General features: G+C 41.4%; 1 protein-coding gene across 4 annotated transcripts in view; it reads right to left on the minus strand.

The window, feature by feature from the left end:
* Positions 1-3,716: 3,716 nt before the first annotated feature.
* The window catches only part of lzts1 (leucine zipper, putative tumor suppressor 1), a 45,629-nt gene continuing 28,881 nt past the window's right edge, over positions 3,717-20,464 (minus strand). Inside the window, exons 1-5 of one of the 4 annotated variants that reach the window (XM_006625296.3) lie at positions 19,614-19,822; positions 15,540-16,036; positions 9,864-10,712; positions 9,330-9,524; positions 3,717-8,787 (exon numbers count right to left, since the gene is read on the minus strand). In XM_006625296.3, coding sequence (XP_006625359.2) covers positions 8,281-8,787; positions 9,330-9,524; positions 9,864-10,712; positions 15,540-15,896 — 1,908 coding nt within the window. In that variant the 5' untranslated portion in view covers positions 15,897-16,036; positions 19,614-19,822 and the 3' untranslated portion in view covers positions 3,717-8,280. Of the gene's footprint in view, positions 8,788-9,329; positions 9,525-9,863; positions 10,713-15,539; positions 16,037-19,609; positions 19,823-20,464 lie in introns of those variants that run through there. The other 3 variants (XM_015339186.2, XM_015339696.2, XM_015338563.2) reach the window with 3 other exon arrangements.

Raw genomic sequence — 20,464 nt, forward strand, 5'->3', positions numbered from 1 at the left:
GAAGTATTCAGCTCATCTGCCTATGTGGCAGTTTTGGTCATATTGAAACTGCTTTTTTGGGGCTTGACAAGTCTGCTTTCCTCCTTCTGCAGAGAAGCTCAGCTGCCTTACCTAGATTTATTAGAATTCCATTGCAAAGCTGCCTGGCTTGTTTGACTGTTTTGGCTCAAACATTCCTGTTTTCTGATGGAATTTCAGTAACAAGCCAAAACCTGTACATTTGTTTTCCCTGTTTTGTTATATTCCAAGATTTTCCCCCCTTTGTGAGCTTGGCACCTTCATTGTCTCCAGTATCTTTGTTTGGTTAACTTTTAATTGCGCTTAACATACTTGTTTGTACTGTATGTGTCTGTCAGATGCCAGATGGAGAGATGCTAATATTTGCCTTGCGATTTTTCTTTTCTAATCCCTGGCTTCACACAGTAGCATAATACAAGCATTTAGATGCTTCTGAATATTGTATCTGATTGCAATATTTTATTTTGAGAAGTGTTAATGGATGTTCCAAAACACCAAATCTAAATCAAGCTTCTTGACAGACAAATATAGGAGAGAAGATATTGGCTGGGGCGTCTTTCCTCTGAAGGGAGAGTTTTGACAGTAAGCAGTGTAAGGTAGATGTGGTTGGTGTGCCAGTGAGTTGTAGCTTAATTTGATAAAGAACATGTCTTTTGAATCCCTTGATGTTCAATGCTGAGCTTGTTGAACTTGCAAAGTGGATAATCCATTCCACGCAAATGATCGCAAGTCATTACTGCCTAGCGTGAACTCTTCTGAGGTGCAATTCCAGCATCTGCAGTGCATTATAGAGGATTTGGAGGATCGTCATTGAAACTTAGACATGGAAAAGTCTGCTATAATGATTATGATCAGAAGTATTTTTTCATCTTTCTGTCTTCTTAATTACAGTAGTCCGTTAATTTGCAGAAAACCATATAGTGCACTTTTATTTGTGTTTAACATTTTTTCCAGTCGTTCTTTTTGACTTCCTCTTTACCAACAAAGGATTTTTAGTGTCTTCTTTATACTGTTTGGGTCACATGTGAAATCAATATTTTGTTCCCAAAGGGCCTGGTTAACCATTTTCAAACCTAGTTAACTGCACCCTCAGATAAGACTCGATGATCTGTCTTCACGCACCATGATGAAGAATAGTATTCCAGCTTTTGCTTGATTAGATTGTGAGCCTGTGCCTCCAGAGTTAATTTATGCAAAACTCTTTATGCCTGGCTGTCGGGCTGTCATCAGACTCCCAGCAGGATCTGGTGAATTATCATAATATCTTCTGTTAATGCTGATGCCACTGAGCAGTAATATATGAGGGCATTTGAACTGTTGTCAAACAGTTGGAGAGTTTTGGGATGGTAGAGAAACATAATGAAACTCCTCTTTCTTGTATGATCTGTCATGTACACTGCAGACCTCATCTGACAACATAAGAAAAGTATTTTTATGTCATTTGAGAATGAAGAAAAATCACTGATAATTTTATAAGAGCAGCACCAGGAGAATAATTTCTATCGCCCATGTGATTGAAATAAATTGAAAACCTACCTATTTGAAAGAACTCAGACACCTCGCTTGAATTCTGAGACATGCATCCTGAACTTGTCTCTTGCACATGTTGACTTTTGAAAATGTCATGCAGAGAACTTATCTGGTTCCTGGATATGGAGATATTTTGAGATCTATCCTATAGTGGAGGTCTGAGTTCCAGTGAAACTGAAGTTGTTTTTGCTGTGCTTGTCAGTTATAACAGAGTTAGATTTTTTTTTAAAAAGGTATTAAGTAGCATTTGCTGTATATTATATTATTTTTATATCAGGTCTTGCCTTGTAACGTGATATTTCCAGTTGATCTGTTCATCTGACTTTACATTTGCAGAGTTGATGAAAATCCAGATGTTTAGATGAACAAGTAATAGGTTTATTCCTTGCTGAAAAAAAGAATAAAGAAAACACGTTTCGGCCGTGGAGCCTTCTTCAGGTGTGAAAAGAAAACTCGGCCGTGGAGCCTTCTTCACACCTGAAGAAGGCTCCAGGGCCGAAACGTTGTGTTTTCTTTCTTCTTTTTTTCAGCATGGAATAAACCTATTACTTGTTCCTTTGCAGCCTACGCATGCTGACACAGCTACCCACCTGAACTATTGTGTTTAGATTGTGAACAGTTTACATTAACTACAAAATCAATAAATTCTGAGAACATAAGTGAGGTTATTAATGAAAGGAGGCTGTTTGGCTCTATCTAGCCCATTTAGTAGTTACTAGTTTATTAATCCTGGGATCTCAGGGCAAATTTGTTTTTATGGAACAGATTTCTTAGGCTTTTTTTCTATGACCTATTCTAAAATTGAAACAGAAGATGGCCAGCTTTGATTTTGATTATGAACAATGTGCCTGTCTGGGAGGTTTTGGCTCTCTGTAGAAAGCTGAGCCAGGTCATTCTGTACATGACTGAGAGGACCATATAACTGCCCTCCTGTGCTACATAAACGCAATTATTACTCTTATTTGTAGCAGTTTCAAGCTGTTGTTTTGAAGTCTTTCCCTAGAGAGCCACAGCATATTTGTTTTATTGCTTAAGTTGCTTAGTTACTCTCATTGTTTAGTTAAATGGTCAAACTACACTGTGCTCTCCAAGCCACATGAGTGTTTAACAGGTACTGTACAGCTTAGGTTGGCAGCTTTTTCTTTCAATTTTGGTTCATGCAGGTGTGCAGAGCAATTTAAAAAGTAATGGCTGGTCTTCAACATTTAAAATCTTGTTTTCCATCTTGTACTCTATTTATCATTTAAACATTGTAGATTGGTAGAGTCAAAAGTTTAAAAGACTACACTTGGAATGCCTTTAAAGTAAAAAAATGGTAATAAAACAGGCTGTGAGGGTAAGCTGGTGTACTTGTTGTCAGAAGCCCAGATGCGTTAGAGTTTTAAACTTGGGTCTAAAATTTTTAAGATATAACGTCACTGGGTATAATGAGTCACGTCTTTTCTTGAAAAGTTGTTTTTAAGGGATTTAGGTTTCTAGCAGTAAATTGTGGGATGGGGGAGGAGGGATTTTGTAACATGCTTCTCCAAAGAACATCGCTATGAAAGGTGCTTTGGTAACAATATCTCCCTTTACTGGGGTGTTTAATTGAATTTGGGCAGAAGGTTCTGATGCAAAATGATAAGTCTGGCAGAGAGGATGGGGGGAGATTTGGTATAAGTCTAGACAAGTAAAAGCAGTGAAAGGGGATCATTTTGCAGAGTGGATTAGCCTGGAGGAGATATGCTTGCTTCACTGATAAGTGCTCATTCAGAGTGTGACTTCACGACATGGTTTAAAGAGGATTATATTTAAATAGGAGCCTCGATTTAGTTCCTCCCCAGAGGTAATTTTGGTCGGTTTTCGTATTTGAACTGAGACACAGATATCACATGAGCTGAAGACTCATCTGGGCTGTTTTCAGCTGTTGTTGTTTCCCAAAGAGGTCAGATGAAATGTACAGACAAGTTTAAATGAAAAAGTACATAAAAACAATGTTGCATAATAGTCTTTTTTAGAGCATGCTAAAACAGGCCTGGAATGTTGATGTCTGGAGTCATTCAGGAAGTTTCAACGAACGTAAACATCTTAATTGGGACAAAAACCCAGTGGACAGTTGCATAATGATGCAAATGGAATTTAAATACAGTAGCTCCAAAACAATCCATCCCTCCAGGAATAGGAGAATCTTTTCTTATCAATGCATTTCAGATTTTATTCTTAAATAAATAAAAAAATATACAGTACATAAATAACAGTGCATTTCAGATATCTTTTCTTGTGTGTCACCAGCCTTACTGTGACTGTTTATTTCACACAGACGGATATTGACAGTGTTTGAAAGTTCAGGTGCAGGAGAAGAACCTCTGATGAAATTTCTGCCAAGCCATTGGCATCATAACATGCAAACAGAGGAGAAAATCCTGTGCATAAGTGTTCAATTTACAGTACATCCCCTCCCTTCTTTCCAAGAAGTAAGACTTTGACACTTCCAAAGCACTTTTTTTTACTAGAAACAAAATATGAAATGTCATTATTTACATCTCAGGTTCCCTGTTTCTCTCTCATATCCCTTCTTGCTTCTGTAAAAAACTTTATGCTCAGTTTTATGCAAATCCTGCATATACTGTATGCCTGTTTTGTGCAGAGGCATTTTCTGAGACATGGTAGTCTGGCTGTAAAATTTCTGCAAATATCAACTTTGCTCTGACCTGGATTTTCCATTTGTTAAATGTCTGAAGGGAACTGCTCTCCTCCCCACTGAGAGCTGGTGTGTGGTGAGCGTTCTGGCGCACTATGGGTGCCGTCGCATCATCCAGGTGGGGCTGCACATTGGTGGTGGTGGAGGGGTCCCCATTACCTGTAAAGCGCTTTGAGTGGAGTGTCCAGAAAAGCGCTATATAAGTGTAAGCAATTATTATTATTATTATTATTATTATTATTAAGTGATGCTTCTTCAGCAGAGACACTGCTGAAAAATGTAACTCTCTAAGGGAACACATTTGCATATTTAAAATTGTGCTCTACAATGCAGAATTTTACACAAGCATCATGGGATATGAAAAAAGGGAAACTAAGACTTAATTGGCTGCATTTAATGTTTTACAAACTAAAGTTTTGAAGGAGGTTTTTTTCCTGAAATTATTAGTTCTGTCTTGTTTTGCATAATTATTTCTACTTTTCTGCTGCTTCGGTCATTATTTGTGGAGTGCTGATTGCCTTTAAATGGAAACTTTGGAAAAGACTTCTCAATAGTTACCACAAGGAAGTGCGCAGGGGAAGAATATTAATGTTGCTCCCTTTGACCCAATGATAAAACATCATTGTGCAGGATAAAAAAAAAACCTTCCTCATGTCACTGCCCTTTTACCCATCTGTGAGAAGTGTTTATCAGAAAGTATGCTGATAGACAGGTGAGAAATTTAAGCTGAATCAAAAATGTGAAGAAGAAGGTACATATTTTTGTAAGAAACAGGAACACAGTTCCAGGAAAATAGTGTACTTTTAGCGTTCTGTTAAAATGTGATCGATTCTAAAGTGACACACATCCAGTCTTGATTTAAGGCTGAGTCTACCTAGATCGGAAAGATACATGTACCAAGTTGCACTTTCTTTTTATTTTCATGGTATTGTGAAAATGTGACAACTGAGTTCTTATTCGTCAAAAAGTCAAACTGCAGATGACCAAGCCTGATTTCTAGAGTCTTTGTTTTGTCAATGTGTCTACTGAGAAAAAGAAAAGGCACCAGCTTCATTTGGGCATATTTAGCTGCCCAATGGGAAACAACTGAAGTGCATTTTATTCCTGCCTTGGCAAGAAAGAGCCAATCGAAATATGTACAGATCTGTTTTTTGCCCTGATAAGGCTGATCCCCCTTTATGAAAAACACTTGGTTAGTACCCGTATGGTAATGCAGAACACAAGCCAGCTGAGATGAACAAAAACCAAAACCAAAACAAATTGATTGTGCCTAGTACTTTAAGTATTTAATTTTTTACAAAAGATGTACCCCACAACCATATAAGGGTGGATGGTCTAGAAATCAACTCAAGCATGTCTGTAATGACTTTAAGTAACAGCTTGTTTTTGTGAATGTTTCTCTTCAATTCTTTGTTTAGAAGAAAGCCAAACCCCCCAAAATGGGAAGTATCTGTGTTTGCAGCACTCAATCAAACACAAAGTTTCAGGAATAAACTGGGGGAATACATAGGTTGTCCTTCTCATTGTGATCTGTAAGGCTTCTCTTACACAAGTCTGAGACCAGAAAATATTCTGCGGCAGTAAATAGCTACTTAGCTAGATTATCTCCCTACTTTTCTACTTAACCAATGAAGTGACTGGCGGTAAGGAGACTCGGTTACACCTTTAATCCTTCACAGGCTTCAGCATTTACTTGAGTACTTTAAAAATAACCATTTCTAGACCATCTTCCTTTACAGTTACTAGTGCTTTATACTGTCAGTCTTGTCATCTGCAACTTTTGTTTTTTTAAGGAACAAATATGTTCATTTACTGTATCTCTGAGACACATTCCAAAAGATTTTTTAATTACTCTATAAAATGGCAGATGGGTGAACACAAAAAAGGTTCTGATGCGCCCAGTTCAAGAGAATGCTTTTTAAAAAAAACTGATGAGTGCCGCTCACAAAGCAGCAAAAGGAAGATAATGACTCCCTTCTAAATAACGGTGGCAGTGTGGACAAGTCTACCAATTGGCCTATGTGCATAGTACCTGTAAAATATTGATACAAGCCTGTCATGTATTGTTAATAGGGCTTTTATCTCCTGTCACTGCCATTCAGTGCTGGTTATCACTGGGATCTCGTTAACAAAATGCCCCTTTAAGGCCCCTGTAGTGTTGATGAAAAGTCAAGGTTCCATTATCTCGCCTCTTTTGTACCAAGCCAAGCCTTTTTACAGGCAAACACGCAACCCATTAATCAGCTGGGTATTTTGAGGGACTGCTGTAAAAATAATTCCTCAGCCAAACATCTGTTTTAGAGTACCTGATTGTGTCAAATTGTGCTGGCTAAGAGCGTGCAGAAAACCATTTGTATGTTCCTCTCCACAAAAACTTAATGGTAATGGTGGGAAAAATAATATGATTCTCGAGTTCTTTTTTTTATTTTTGTAGCGTTTCGAAACAAACAACAAATTGTTCACCCAAAAGACGGCTTATAATGTTATAAAACTTTTGCACTGTGATGTGGAGTGCTGTTGTGTCTTTCATGTTTCATATTTTACAGCACGTGTTTCAAACAAACAACGCTGGCTTTGACAAGGTACAATTCTTTTCCAGATCTCTCCAACCTAACACCTTAAGGATGCCGAAAATGACTTTGTAAAAAAAAAACAGTGACAGCACGTTATGAATATTGATTATCAGACCCCTCGTGTGGAGCTGTATGTATTTTGAATCCTCCATTTGGGGTTAAAATACTGCGGGAGCTCTAACTAGGTCACTCCTTCTCTCTTCTCTAAATACACAAGACAGATTCTGAGGCGAGAAACTAAGTAACTGTTATTTTACAGTCAGCATTGTGAGAGCAAAATGGAATGATTTAACATTGCTAAAGGAATCTATTGCTTTAAAAACGGTCTTGTTTTGCTGCAAGTATATATATATATTTTTAAGCCAAGTAAGGCATTTATTTTCAAACATATGGCAGAGGTGAAGTATAGTTCTTATACATTTCGAGCTTTTCACCTCTCGAAGGCCTCCACTACTACTCAGTGTTACAATATTGGATCCAACTGCTTTGGTATAAGAAATAGGTAACAAAAAAAGTAAAGGTCAGAAACTTCCACATGATACACAAATCTGACTTGCAGCTGATGTTCATACATTGGTTCTATGAAAAGTCAGCTGCGATCTGTTTTAATTAATGCTAGTGGGATATATGGTTCCTGTCACAGCCTTTTTAAACTACTTCCAATCTTAAAATTGAAGATGCTTTATTTGGCCACACATTGTTAATAGGGATCAGGCACCGTTCATGGCATGCACTGGGGTCAGTGCATGGAAATACTGACGCTTTTAATTCCCAAGGGAAGTTTCCTCAACAGAGGGGTGGATGAGGCACCTTGATGTGACAGGACTGATAAAATCAAAGTAGATCTGTGTCTGCTCTGTTGGTGAAGGTTTCTGTATTTCAGAACAAGACACCTTTTTGCTCTTTGTTGAAGGCCACTGAAAACCCTCTCAATGACTGTGAAAACTGCGCGGGTAAGCAACTTGCTTTGACAACTGAAGGTGGTTCAGCGTTATTGCACGTCTGGTTTTCGGGATTACCAATCTTTGAACATAAATTGCATCATTTTCTGTTACCTAATAGCACCACTTCTGTGCAAGTTCTGAGTCATGCAATAAGTATATTTAGGTCATAATTCTAGTAGGTGAAACATCTATACAGCAACTTATTTGGGGATAAATCCATTAAATTAGATGCGCTGATGCACTGAAGAGATGTACCAGCGCATGGAGAGGTATAGTATTTTGGTACTATTTTTTAGCCAATAAATACCCAGTGGATATCAATATAAACCTCAAGCAGTTGCGACTCCAAACTACTATGGAAAATATCACTGCAGATATCAAAGGGCAAAGTTTATGTAACAAAGATAGCCCAAAATCCTTGGTAAAGGATAAAGACATTTCCTGAAGTGCACCACGGGGAAAACAGACCTCTAGGGTTGGAGAATGTGCTTTTTCCATTATTTTCTGAGACCAGGTCTTGCAGCATCCTGGGAGATCATATCTCAGTGGCTATGATGTCCTCGTAGTGAATGTCTGCGCTTTGGATGTCCATGTCTAGGTCTGTCCGACTCTCCAGCTCGACGGTGAGCTCTTTCAGGATTTTCTCCAAGTCCTGATTCTTCTTGTACATCTGCAGGTAATTGTGCTGCAGCTGCTTCTGGTATCTGATGACTTTCTCTTTCTCCCTGTTCCAGGTTAGTCTCTCCAGCTGGAAACTGCTTGCCATTCTCTCCTTCTTCTGCTTCTCCTCTCTCAGCTCCGCCCTCAGTTTCTCCACCTCTCTCTGAAGGGCCTCTGTGTCCTCTGGTCCTCCCTTCTGGCCCCTGCCTCTGCTCTGTCCGGCCAGCCCCCGGACGCTGGCCTCGGATTTCCTTCTCTGCTGCTCCTCCTTGGCCAGAGCCAGGTCCTGCTTCATGTTCCTGATGTCTGTCTCCAGCTGGCCCACCTTCTCCCTCAGCAGGTCTGCCTCGTTCTTCTTGCGCTGCAGCTCGTTCTCGCAGACCTGGAGAAAACGACAGCAGGCCCGGGTAACGAGCAGATCTGTGCCTTCAGGGAATGTGGCAAAATAATCAAATCCAACCGATGGAGTCAATCTGCGGCTCAGTGCAGTAACTAACCTACTCCTGCCTGAACGTTTTTTTTTTTAAACTGTGCTTTAAAAATATTAAGTTTTATTTACTTTTGTAAACAAGGCCCCAGTGTCAAAGTTTTAAGCATCTTAAATGTCTTCTGCTCCTCCACGTGCTTAAAAGCCATTGTCCTTCTTATAGTAAATTGTCTTTCTCAATGATGAAATTCCTATAAGTTAATTATGAAAGTCTTTAAGTACTTAAAAAATTTAAAAAGAATAGTTGTAGAATCCCACACAAACTCCTTAATAGTTAATGCAGTGATTTTTATAGTCAACTTGAATTAATTATACTCAGCATCTGTATGTTTAATTCATTTGTAAAGTAAGTGTAAGCAAAAGTAAGGGATAGTTTAAGACACAGTGTAGGGCTAGACAGCGTAATTAAAAAGTAAATAATGCTGGCCTTTTCCTACCTCCACCTCCACAGTTCGTGCACGGACAGTCTCCTCCAGCTCCTTGATCTTCTGCTCTAAAGCTTCCATCTTGCTTTTGGTTTCCCTCAGGATGGCTTTCAGGTTAACTATTTCATTCAGTTTGTGACTTACGTCTCCCTGAGATTCCTTCAGCTGCTGTTTTAGCAAGGAGATCTCTCCAGATTTTTGGCATACCTACAAAAAACGTGGAGAACCTTTTGACCCCAGGGAATCTGGTGCTAACTTTATGCATTTCCATGGTTATGCAGAAGCGCTTTCGATTGAGCTCAATTCCAAAAGGCATTGGGGTTCTGGAACAAGGTACCCAGCCCTGTGATTGAAGTCAACACCCTGGTTTCTTTTAACGATCAGCTGGATGAGATCCTTGGATCAGCTAATTACTAAAGGGGCTACAGGGGCTGAATGGCTGCTCATTGGTAGTTTTACACAGGTTTCTCTAGCACATGTCATACAGCATCATAGAGGAAAATCTAACACAACTCAGCACTACAGTAAGAGCATTGAAAGACTTACTTCCCACTGCGTTTCCTCCAGAGTTGGAGCCAGCTGGGTCTGCTCCTTCTCGTAGGATTTGAGCTTGACCTCCAGCAAGTCTCTCTCCTGCGTCAAGTGCATCACGTCGTCCTGCAGCTGCTTCTTCTCCTGCTGGAGCTGGAGGACCTGCAGCTGCAGGGTCTGCTGTGCCCTCACTGCCCTCTGGGAGACCTGCCGCAGCTTGGTGGAACACCTCTGCTTCAACCCCTCCATCTCCTCCTTGCAGTACTTCTGCTTCTCCTCAAAGAGCTGGCAGGTGTCCACCTCTTTCTCCTCGAAGCTGACCTGCAGCTCCTGCAGCTCCGTCTCCCTCTCGAGCAGCCTCTGCTCCAGCTGCTGTATGAGGGTCTCGTCCGTGGAGATGGGCGACCGCACGCAGGCGGCGCTGTCCGAAAAGGCGGCCTGTTCGGGCGGGGTGCCGTCTCGGCCCTGCGGCCTCGGCCCGGTCTCCGAGGAGGGTGCGGCCTTGTTGTTGGCCACGCTGCAGCTGTGTGCACGGCCACTGCTGCTGCCGTTCTGCGACGGGCTGGTGTTCTGAGCCGAGACCCCGCATCTAATCTGCGGGCCCTGCGGGCAAGTGCTAATGTTGTCTATCTGACAGCTCCCGCTGGTGCTGTGGGTTGGAAGACTGGACATGGAGTTGCGCCCCGAGTCCGATAAAGTACCAGAGTTGTTATCTGGCTTTGGCTCCGGCCCATTTGCGGTTTCAGCGGGGCTCAGCCTTTTGCTTATGATATGATTCAAGTTGTTATGGCTTTCTGTAGAATTGCTGTTCCTTGGAATCACTGGTTTAAATGCTGTAGGCCGTATCAATCCCTTTTCAGTGCCCTGACAAAAGAAAATACGAGGTTACATTGGCAGGACACCATAATGTGTTTACAGGCAAAACATAAGGAAGGTCCAAAACATAAGGAATTTTTTGTTTCTGGTCCCCAAAGCTCACTTTTCACCATCTTGTACTGGTCTCCCTTTTTTATTTCCACCACTATTACCTAGAGCTGGGCGATAATTCGATATCGACTGATATGAAAATTCTTATTGTGATAATGTTTTTGGCCATATCGCCCAGCCCTACTATTACCTTTACTCCATAAAGGCCTGTACTATCTCAGTAAAGTGCATTCACCACATTTTGAACTGTATGGAATGCAATACTGTAGATTCAATTTCTCAATCTGACTTGTTACAAGCATTTGGAACCTGATCTATAAACTGAAAATAAATGACACCCTTCTAAGTAATTAGGCTACTTGATTTGCATGGAAAACCATTAGATTACAAATCACTACAGGGTGCTTTTAAAAATCCTTAATAAGTGACTGAACAAAAATCCTGTGGATGCAAATGAAAGAGCTAAACACAGGGATCCTCTTCTTGCAATTAACGACTTTTATGCATTTTATGCGTTGTTTGATATCTGGAGGTTGAAAACAATTAAGTTGACCAATAATCAGGAATTCTTTTAAAAAATAGCATCAGCACCTGTCTGCAGTTCCATGAGCTACCACTAATAAGCTCCTTCACTGAGTTTAAAAGGGATTTGTAAGAACTCGCATTTGGGGAAAACAAATCATCATGCTATCCCTGGTTTAATGTGCATACAATTAAAAATCAAACAACCCATAATATATTGTGAGAGGTCATGGGGTCAGTCCAGGGTGCTCGTTACTGTAACAGAAGAAATGTAGCAGGCTGTTGTTTAACACTGTCGAATAACCCCTTGACATCACAGAACTTGTTAAATCAGACATTCAGGTAAAGACAGATTGTACCAAACATTTACAACATGCAGTTGTTTCCTTGGGTTACCACAGCTTGTCATAAATCTGTGCTATTTTGCATTTTGCCCTAATTCCAGTTTGCTTTTTTTTAACTTGGAGAACAGGAGACTCTACTTTGCACATGGAATTCTGGGAGTCCGGAACAAGTGGATGTTACAGAAGCCGATACGCCATTACTTGTTTCGAAAAAGGGCTGGATAAGATCTGAGATTCAGTTTTGCAACCAAATGAGTTAAATGGGCTAAATGATCTCCTCTTGCTTGTAACCTTTCTTATGCTCTTATTCTGCCTTCAGTCTGCGGGTTGAATTTTGAAATCCTAAGGTTAGGTTACCGAAACAGTGATGGGTACTAATAAATGTAATTAAACTTCTATTTTTAGATTCTTTTCCACTTGTAGTCACACCATGATCACATTTTAATTGCTTGTGGGCCTCTTTTAATAGCTCTGGACCTGAGAGAAAAGCAGTGCACACACTAGGCAATATGTAGAGTGTGTATACATTGCTAATCTAAGCCTATGATGCCTGAGTGGAGGAAAGTTGAACATTTTAATATGTATTAGAGGAATGAAAAGCAGAGAAATTTGTAAAGCAAGCTAATGATTTAATTACACTCTTGTGAGCCAAAACCTACACTGTGAATAGGCAATTAAAACTAATTACTTTTTCCATCTAGCGTATTTTGAGCAATTGGTATTTTCATCCATTCAAAATAGTGCTCTGCACAGATCAAGTAAAAGGGTTATTTTTTGTTAAAAATCCATTAAATTGTTCATTTATGTTATTGTAGTGTATATTGAGAAGTACAGGTCCAGCCTGTTTATATGGATATATGAACCCACATGCTGCAAAGCTCAGGTCTGACCTTAATAGAAGTACTGTAGTTCAGGGTAGAGGGAAACAAAAAGAATTGTGCATTTTAGATTCTTTGTTCCTTTCCAGTGATAGAATATGCAAAAGACTGGAACTGCAATGCTAGCGTCTATGTGCAAAAGGGAAATATAGAACAACATTTCAAAACTGCACACAAAACGTATGATATGGACTTTCAGTTACAGAAAAGAAAAATCTCAATTAGCAGTAGTCGGTTTTTACAAGGCCTAATACAAGAGGGAAAGTGGCCATCATCACATCATTCTGTGTGAGCCAAGTCCTGGCTAAACACAAAAAGTCATTCAGGGATCCAGAAGTAATAAAAAAACGTTTGCTGAGGCTGTTGATTGTCTGTTTGGGGATATCAAGAACAAACATTTTTGGCAAGGTTCAGACAGCTGGTGCCTGAAATAAAAGAGTTTCTCAAGTGGTGAATATGCCCAATTAGAGGATGACCAGTGGCGTCTAGATTTAGCATCAAGCATTTAGACTTGACTGAACTGCTGAATGAGCTGAATGTCGAGCTGCAGGGACAAAATAAAAATGTCATCGACATGAACAGCAGTGTCACCACGTTCAAAACAAATTACTCACATTAAGATGGGATATTCTTTTCTCTAAAATGGGGAACATTACCGGTTCAGTGTAGCATGAGTCACTTGCTTTTATTTGCTGTAATTGTAGGGATGGATATCATTATTGTACTGATGTGCCCACAGTCTGTTTTTCCTATATCAGAGCTTCAAATTCACAGTGGTAGATCGCGCTGGACTGGCAAGTGGAAAACTAGATCTTACATTAAAAAAGGTTGGGCACCCTTGCTTAAGACCCTATAATCCATGACTGGAATTTATCTTGTTTAACAAATTATTTCCATACCAAGTGTGAGCATACTGCATAGGAATGTAGCCTCCAGGACTGTACAGTCATACATGCCGTTTTCTGCTACTACCACTGAACTGCAGGTTAAGACCCCTGCTAGCTGCTCCTACTGCACATGATGTGGACGAGCACTTTGATTTCCACAGCAGTGTAATGAACACAGTGACCATCTTTACTTAAAGAAATAAAAGCTCATGGTACTATACACCTGACTGTTTCATCCAGTTCATGCTGCACAGGCAGTCCTAAGTAAAAAAAATGCTCTATCCCACTGTACACAGGCCTTTCTGTAATGATTTACGGCACCAACATTTCCCATAAAGAACAGAAACCATTGAAGAGAAGTGAAGAAGGTAAGCTTGTTGAATCAGCATTCCTGCTCTCTGACTTCATGCATGAACACTTGGAACCTTTCCACAGTCTCAGGTTCTGGCTTGCTTTGGGTATAAAGAGCTATTGAGAGGAAGGTTTGCTTAAGCATAGCCCTGGCAATGGATGAAATCTTTTTCAGAGATCAAGGCATTCTTACCTCATCAGTCTTGAGCCTTAATGAAGTTGACCTGACAACAGAAAGCCTTCAGAGTTTCGGTAAAGGGCTCACGGATTATTTTCAATCTACTGCATTTATCTTGTGTTGGCCTTTGTCAGAGCTTAGCACCAACTGCCTCACAGCTGGGCTTTTTTCCCCAGCCATAGAAGCATTTAATTCTAGTAAGGATGGCAGGATAAAACAGCTGACCCGAAACACCGCTGTACGCAATCACTTGTGTTTTCTGGTTTTTAATAGTTAAATTGGATTCTTTTACATTGCAGCACCATGGACAAAAATAAAAAAGTTCAGAGTTGTTGTTCTAAAAAGCCAATGTTTGTCTGTTGTGCGGAAGCTAGTGTTTCCATTTTTAGAATTACTAACCTAATTAAGCATATTGGTTTGTGGAATTTTGACTATTTTTATTTATCCCACCAACTAAAAGATGCAAAGTACAATTGTAGGAAGGAGACGCATGGCAACAGCCTCAGCTCCCAGAGGGCACATCCATACTGATTCCATCCATCCATCTTCTAATCACTTTATCCAATCGCTGGGGAGCCAGAGCCCATCCCAGCAAGCAATGGGCCGGATACGCCCTGGACAGGACGCCAGTCCATCACAGGGCTCACACAGACAAGGACGGCAACACACACACATTCACACCAGGGCCAATTTTCCCAGAAACTAATTCACCTACCAGTATGTCCACGGGGATAACATACTGTACAAGCTCCACGCAGATCACACCCTAGTCTGGAATTGATCCCAGGGCCCCAGCTCCGTGAGGCAGCAGTGTTAACCACTGCAGCACCATGCCACCTCCTTAGTTATTCAAGTATTTCAAAGTCAACCCCATGGACATCCCCAGAATTAACACATAACCACTTTGCACCAGAAGATGCACACAGAAACTTAGGAGAAGTGCATTTAAAACTGGGAACAGGTGGTGCTGTTTTACAGAAAGGGTTGCAGGAGTCTGAAATAACTGGTGTTTAACTTCATTAGTTTAACTTCCACTCCCCTGCACATAATTGTTCCCCGGCTGCACCAGTGGCTGTAAGTGTGTTTCCCAGCACTCCTCCCTCCACCTCAACACCACCATTGCAGCATTTTCTCCCTGGCTCATCTGGGGAGAAGGGGTGTGACAAGGCTGATCATTTCCTTAGCCAGGAGAGCTGACAGCAAAGTCAAGACCATTCCTTTATATTTGTCGGCTGTCATTATCCAAATCGAGTGATCTACTGAAACCTAAGAAGCTGGATGGACCAAATGACCTCCTCTGTTTGTTATGTTCTCTGTGGCACTGTGGCTGGAAGGTTGCCGGTTCAAATCCTGCGGCTGGCAGAGGAATCCTACTCCGTCGGGCCCCTGAGCAAAGGCCCTTAACCCCAACAGCTCCAGGAGTGCTGTATAAGTGGCTGACTCTGTGCTCTAACCTCAAGCTTCCCTCCCCCTGTCTGTGTGGCTGTGTGTCTCATGGAGAACAAGCTGGGGTATGCAAAAAGAAATTCCTAATCCAAGAAATTGTATATGGCCAATATAGTGATCTTAGCTTATAAACAAAAGATGAACTCCCCCTTACTTACCTTCTCGAGCTTCCCAGAAAATGGCACCAGTCTGGGGGGCGTGATGTTGCCAGGCTCCGTGCCCGCTGGTCCCTTTGGGTCTTCTGCCACTATAGTGGGCCTCGCACCCTGGCATTTGGGGGCGGCTCTGGGCTTGTGGCTCACCTTGATATAGAAGAAGTCCTCGCTCCTGCCCGCTTGGGAGACCGCTTTGGTATTGTTGTTGGCCGAGTCCTGAGCAAATCCGTAGCGCAGCAATCCGTCGGCATCCCGGCGCGTCTTCTTCGCCTGGGTGGTCTTCCTCAGCTTGTACTCCGTAGCCCGGCAGTGCTTGCTGTGGAGGCTGTGACCCGAGATCAAGCTGCTCACGCTGCCCATGGTTCTGCTGGCTCCAGCAATGGCACGGCGGAAGGGGAAGCACGTTTGGCCTTAACGTGTGCTGTCGAGATCTGAGTGGTAATGGTACGTAGCCCGTTCATAGCCCCAGAAAGAAACCTGTATGGCTCCCATTGGCGAACCTGGATAGAGAAAGGAAGTCGTTAGGCATCGATCACCTCTCCATTGACAGAAACTAATTTACACCAAAAGAGGTTGAGATGTCCTTTGTGCTGCAATCAATCATCTTTCATATTTAAAGCACTGGAAATCAATTGTTTTTGTGATTACAGATGGTCTAGGGGTTCACGTGAGTCTTTACACCTCTTAATAATTGACCTTGAATGTGTTAAATAGTTTTAAAATGTGCCGTTTCCTATGGCAAGAAAAAAAAAAGAATAGGACCTGAAGCTGTTAGACAAATCACAGCTGGAGCAGAAAAGCTACAAAAGCAGAACAGGAAGCTATTGAACACTGACTTTGACAGTGGGCAGGTCTTTTACACAATGCCCAGTCTTTTGCAGTGCACATGTACTACAGATCTCATTCTGGATGTGCAAAACAAAAAGGCATACATCAATATTTCAGGAATACCGCACTAAATTAAAAATGTTAAGCAACTTTATGAGGCTACAAATAGAATAAAATCCTATATTTGTGCTTCATTCATGTCATTCATCCATTAATGGTGATAAGTCTCAGGGTAGAGATGGCTGGCAGTTAAGGTTTTATTATTGAGATTCCACTGACTACTTTGAATGAAATAGACCCGTTGAGAGAAGAGCAGAGGGCCTTAAGGAGGTCATCTGTCATAGTGCACGCTCTCTCATCTAACCTAGCCAGTAAATGATATTGAGAGCTGAAGTACAGGGCAAACACTCTGGCCAAGAATGTATCTGTCTATGTCAGACAAAACGGGAGGTGGCAGAAGTATGGAAAATATAAAAAATGTATGCCAGTTCCAGTAATGTTTAGTGAGTAAGAACCCTTGCAGTCTTGAGCAAGTTACTTAACAGAGATCACACCAGTTAAGGGTCCTGTTGTATAAATGGGTCTCCAGCTCCCCAATGTAGATGAGACTTTGTTCCTAATTGACTTACCTGGCAAAATAAAGGAAAGAAAAAATGACAATTTTTTGCAGAGAAGTCTTAGAATAGTTAAACGTGTAGAAATTTAATCAAGGGCTCATAGGTTAACATTTTACAATACACTGGCAAGACCTCATATAGAATACTGTATGCAATTTCGTAACCATGGCAAAAAAAACAAATTTTTGCTCTGCAAATGGTCAACAAAACAACACCCAGGTACAACCCTGGGCGCACAGCAATGGCCGAATAGTAGAACTGAACACTCCTAGACTTTAACAGAGAAGACTATGAGGGGACCTGATTCTAGCACCGAGAGTCCTTAAGGGTGGAATTCTTCAGAATGCACAGTGAAATGCTAAACTGAGGACACAAGTGGAAACTACATGGAATTTACCATTCGTGGCACAGCTTAACACAAAAAGGATGGGGATCTGGACCAGTCAGCTAGTTGGTCAAACTGATAGTCTAGCTTCTATGAAGAAACCTCTGAATCAGATAACCCAAACATTTAGCTACAAGCAATCAACTGGGCTAGACAGGCAAAATAGAATCCTCTCGTTGGTAACCATTCTTATGTTCTTAATAGGTAAAGGAGTTTGCTCTGAGCACTGCTTGAAGTGTGATCCCCTGTTATTCAGAGAAAGAGCCTTGGTCATGTCACTGGGATACCTCAAGCAGTGCAATCTGTGCTGCCAGGAGCAGGTTTGAGATTAGACATCGACCCCTGCAGACTCAGGTGGAATACCAGCAGGCTCAGGTGGGACACCTAAGCTGACGTCAGCAAGAGACAATCTTCTGCTCCAATTCATGCTGCACCACCTGTGCACTGCTGTACACCTTGAACTACCTGATGGACAGGTGGGTCAGAGGAGTCTGTCAGCACTTCTTTTTCCTCTGTGTGTGTGTACAGGGGTCAGAGCCATGTGCTGAGATGTCAAAACATTGGCGATTCCACATGGGGAAGATATCAAACGAAAAAACAAAAACTGTGCCCGTCACTAGACCACAAACATGGACTGTAGGGCTGTAGGGCTCAACACTAAATGGACACAACTTCCTGCAAGAACACATCACTGATTATAAACAGGGCAAATTAACGCCAAATTTAGGCAACCTGTCTTGAGCTTAGAACTAAGCACCACAAGCGGTAAGTACAAAATGTTAAATGTGCTCACTTAGTCCTATCTCATATTAGTCAAAACTGAAAGCACAGTGATATTAAGCCTGAATCTGACATAAAACCTGAGTTTTCTAAAACACTATTATTGTAATCCAGTGAGTGAACATGGAAAAGTATTATTTTTTCCTGCCTTTATTAATGTATGATTTTGGGTTGCTGCTGGTACAATACAGATGAGGTTGAACACATTTCATCAGTACAATCTTTTTAAATTTACGGCTTGTAGATTCTTTTAGCGATGATCCAGGTGGCTTTCCTGCTTGTTTTCCCTCTATGAGCACTTAATTTAATTGGGATGTGAGCCATGCTCATGTGGCACAGTGAACTGTACTATAATTAAAAACCTCAGATTTAATTTTTTGGGGGAATTGCTTCCAACTTCCCCAGCAACGATCACCAAGCCACAGTTCACTAAGTATAGGCTGCACCACCTTTGGTGTAAATGGGACCCAACCCTTCTTTATGGTCTCCCATCCAAAAACTGCTTATGGGCCCAGGTGTTGCCAAAGGGACATTACAGCTCGCCAGGGACTAAGCTGGAGCTGTTTTAAGTCATCATGCTGGTAACAAAGGCTAGGGAGGGGGCTTCAAAAGTTGATAAATGGGGCTTTAGGCATCTAAGCCACCTGATCCCTGCTTCAGACAACCATTTACTGAATTAACAGGGAGATTTAACTGCTGTGCATTCTCTCTGCTGTAATAAGCAGTGGAATTTCATTTGCCTTTTAGAAGCCAGACATTTTGCAGTTCTTTTAACTACACTGTTAAACGTGTGACGTTTACAAAACGTTTCCACCTGCATTTTTATGTCAGGTTAATGCATAACAGAGAGAATGGGACTGTAGAGTGTCAGGTTCCTTTCTTTTTCTACCAGTTTAACAGATTTTACCACGTGAATGTAGGCATGTAAACTCTAAAAGCTTATCTGGTGTAACAGCAGTCTGCAAAATGAACTGAATGAATTCTCTTTTTTCTGATTTTGCATCGCGCCGTAACTGTGACCCCACAAGCAAGTATTTATTTTTAAACTCACAATGCTTTATTTTTAAACGAAGATATGTGAACACCGCATGTACGTCCTTCAACAAAAAACACCGACTCCGAAGACGACCTCACAGGCACATTTCCCACGCTATACAACTACGCTTGCTCCCTTTTTCGTGAGGAAGTCAGGTACTTTAAAAGTACAGACAATGGTGTAAAAAGTCCGTTTTTGCTACAGTTATCTGCACACCACTGCACATATTCATTCTTTGGTTTGATCTTAATGGGTCTTGTCAAGAATGCATTTATATTTCAGTGCAATTGCGCACATGGCGCGCTTGGGGTAACGTTATACGCTTTTTATTTTGTCTAAGTCTCTCCACTAAATCCACAAATCCCCGAAAAGACGAGACAAGACTGAGAAAAAGCCAACGAGCGTTGAATGTAGGAAGAGATACGACTTACTGGCAGCGCAAAACATCCCCTTGAAGTGACAAGTAGACCTGTCCTTCTCTTCCTCGGCGCACAGAAGACATGCGTTCCCCTGTATGAACCAGTCAGTGAATATATCAAGCCAGCAGCCAGCCAGCAACCATGCAGAGGGGCGGGTTTCTTTCATTCAACAACCACATTTTTGCATAACTGACATGTAAATACTGCCTTGGAATGAGGAGGGGGGGAACCTTTGCCCCCCGGGGGGTAGAGTGTACAATGGCTGCTTCTTAACGCAAACGTGTGCCGCTAAAGTGATTAACTCCCATTCCTCACAATGGCTTCTTCACGCTGACTTTTTCTTCGTTCAGCCGGCACACTTTCTAATAGCCCCCACAGCCCCCCCAGATTTCCTTTGCCTCCTCCACGCGTCGTTCTGTGCCAATAATGAAAACGCCGAGATTAAAAGAAAAACCAGTTCTCTTTGTTAGCTTACGTGTGCCACCTCTCTGTTTAAAGCTGATTTCCCCCCCGAATGTTTGCTGAGGAAAGCAAGATACTGCTGCCGACGACGTATTCTTGAATGGATTCTGAAATACCCCTTATGGTTGAAACACAGGATTTAACAAAAGGCGTTTTTAACAGAGGGAGCTACTGTATCAAAGTTTTCCTTTTCTATTCAACACGAACGGCGCGATACGTTTGGGGACTCTTTTCAAAGCAAGAGTAACAATATCTTAAACGTTGGTGGATATAGTGACATATATTGATACACGAGTCTTTTATAAGTTCGTTTTTATATATTTAGCTGAAATCCAGCTCTAGTATCCAGTATTACAGCACGTGTTAAAAAAAAAAAACACATCGAACCAACAGCTCCACTT

Source organism: Lepisosteus oculatus, chromosome 2 (genome assembly GCF_040954835.1).
Source record: "Lepisosteus oculatus isolate fLepOcu1 chromosome 2, fLepOcu1.hap2, whole genome shotgun sequence".
Lineage (NCBI taxonomy): Eukaryota > Metazoa > Chordata > Actinopteri > Semionotiformes > Lepisosteidae > Lepisosteus > Lepisosteus oculatus.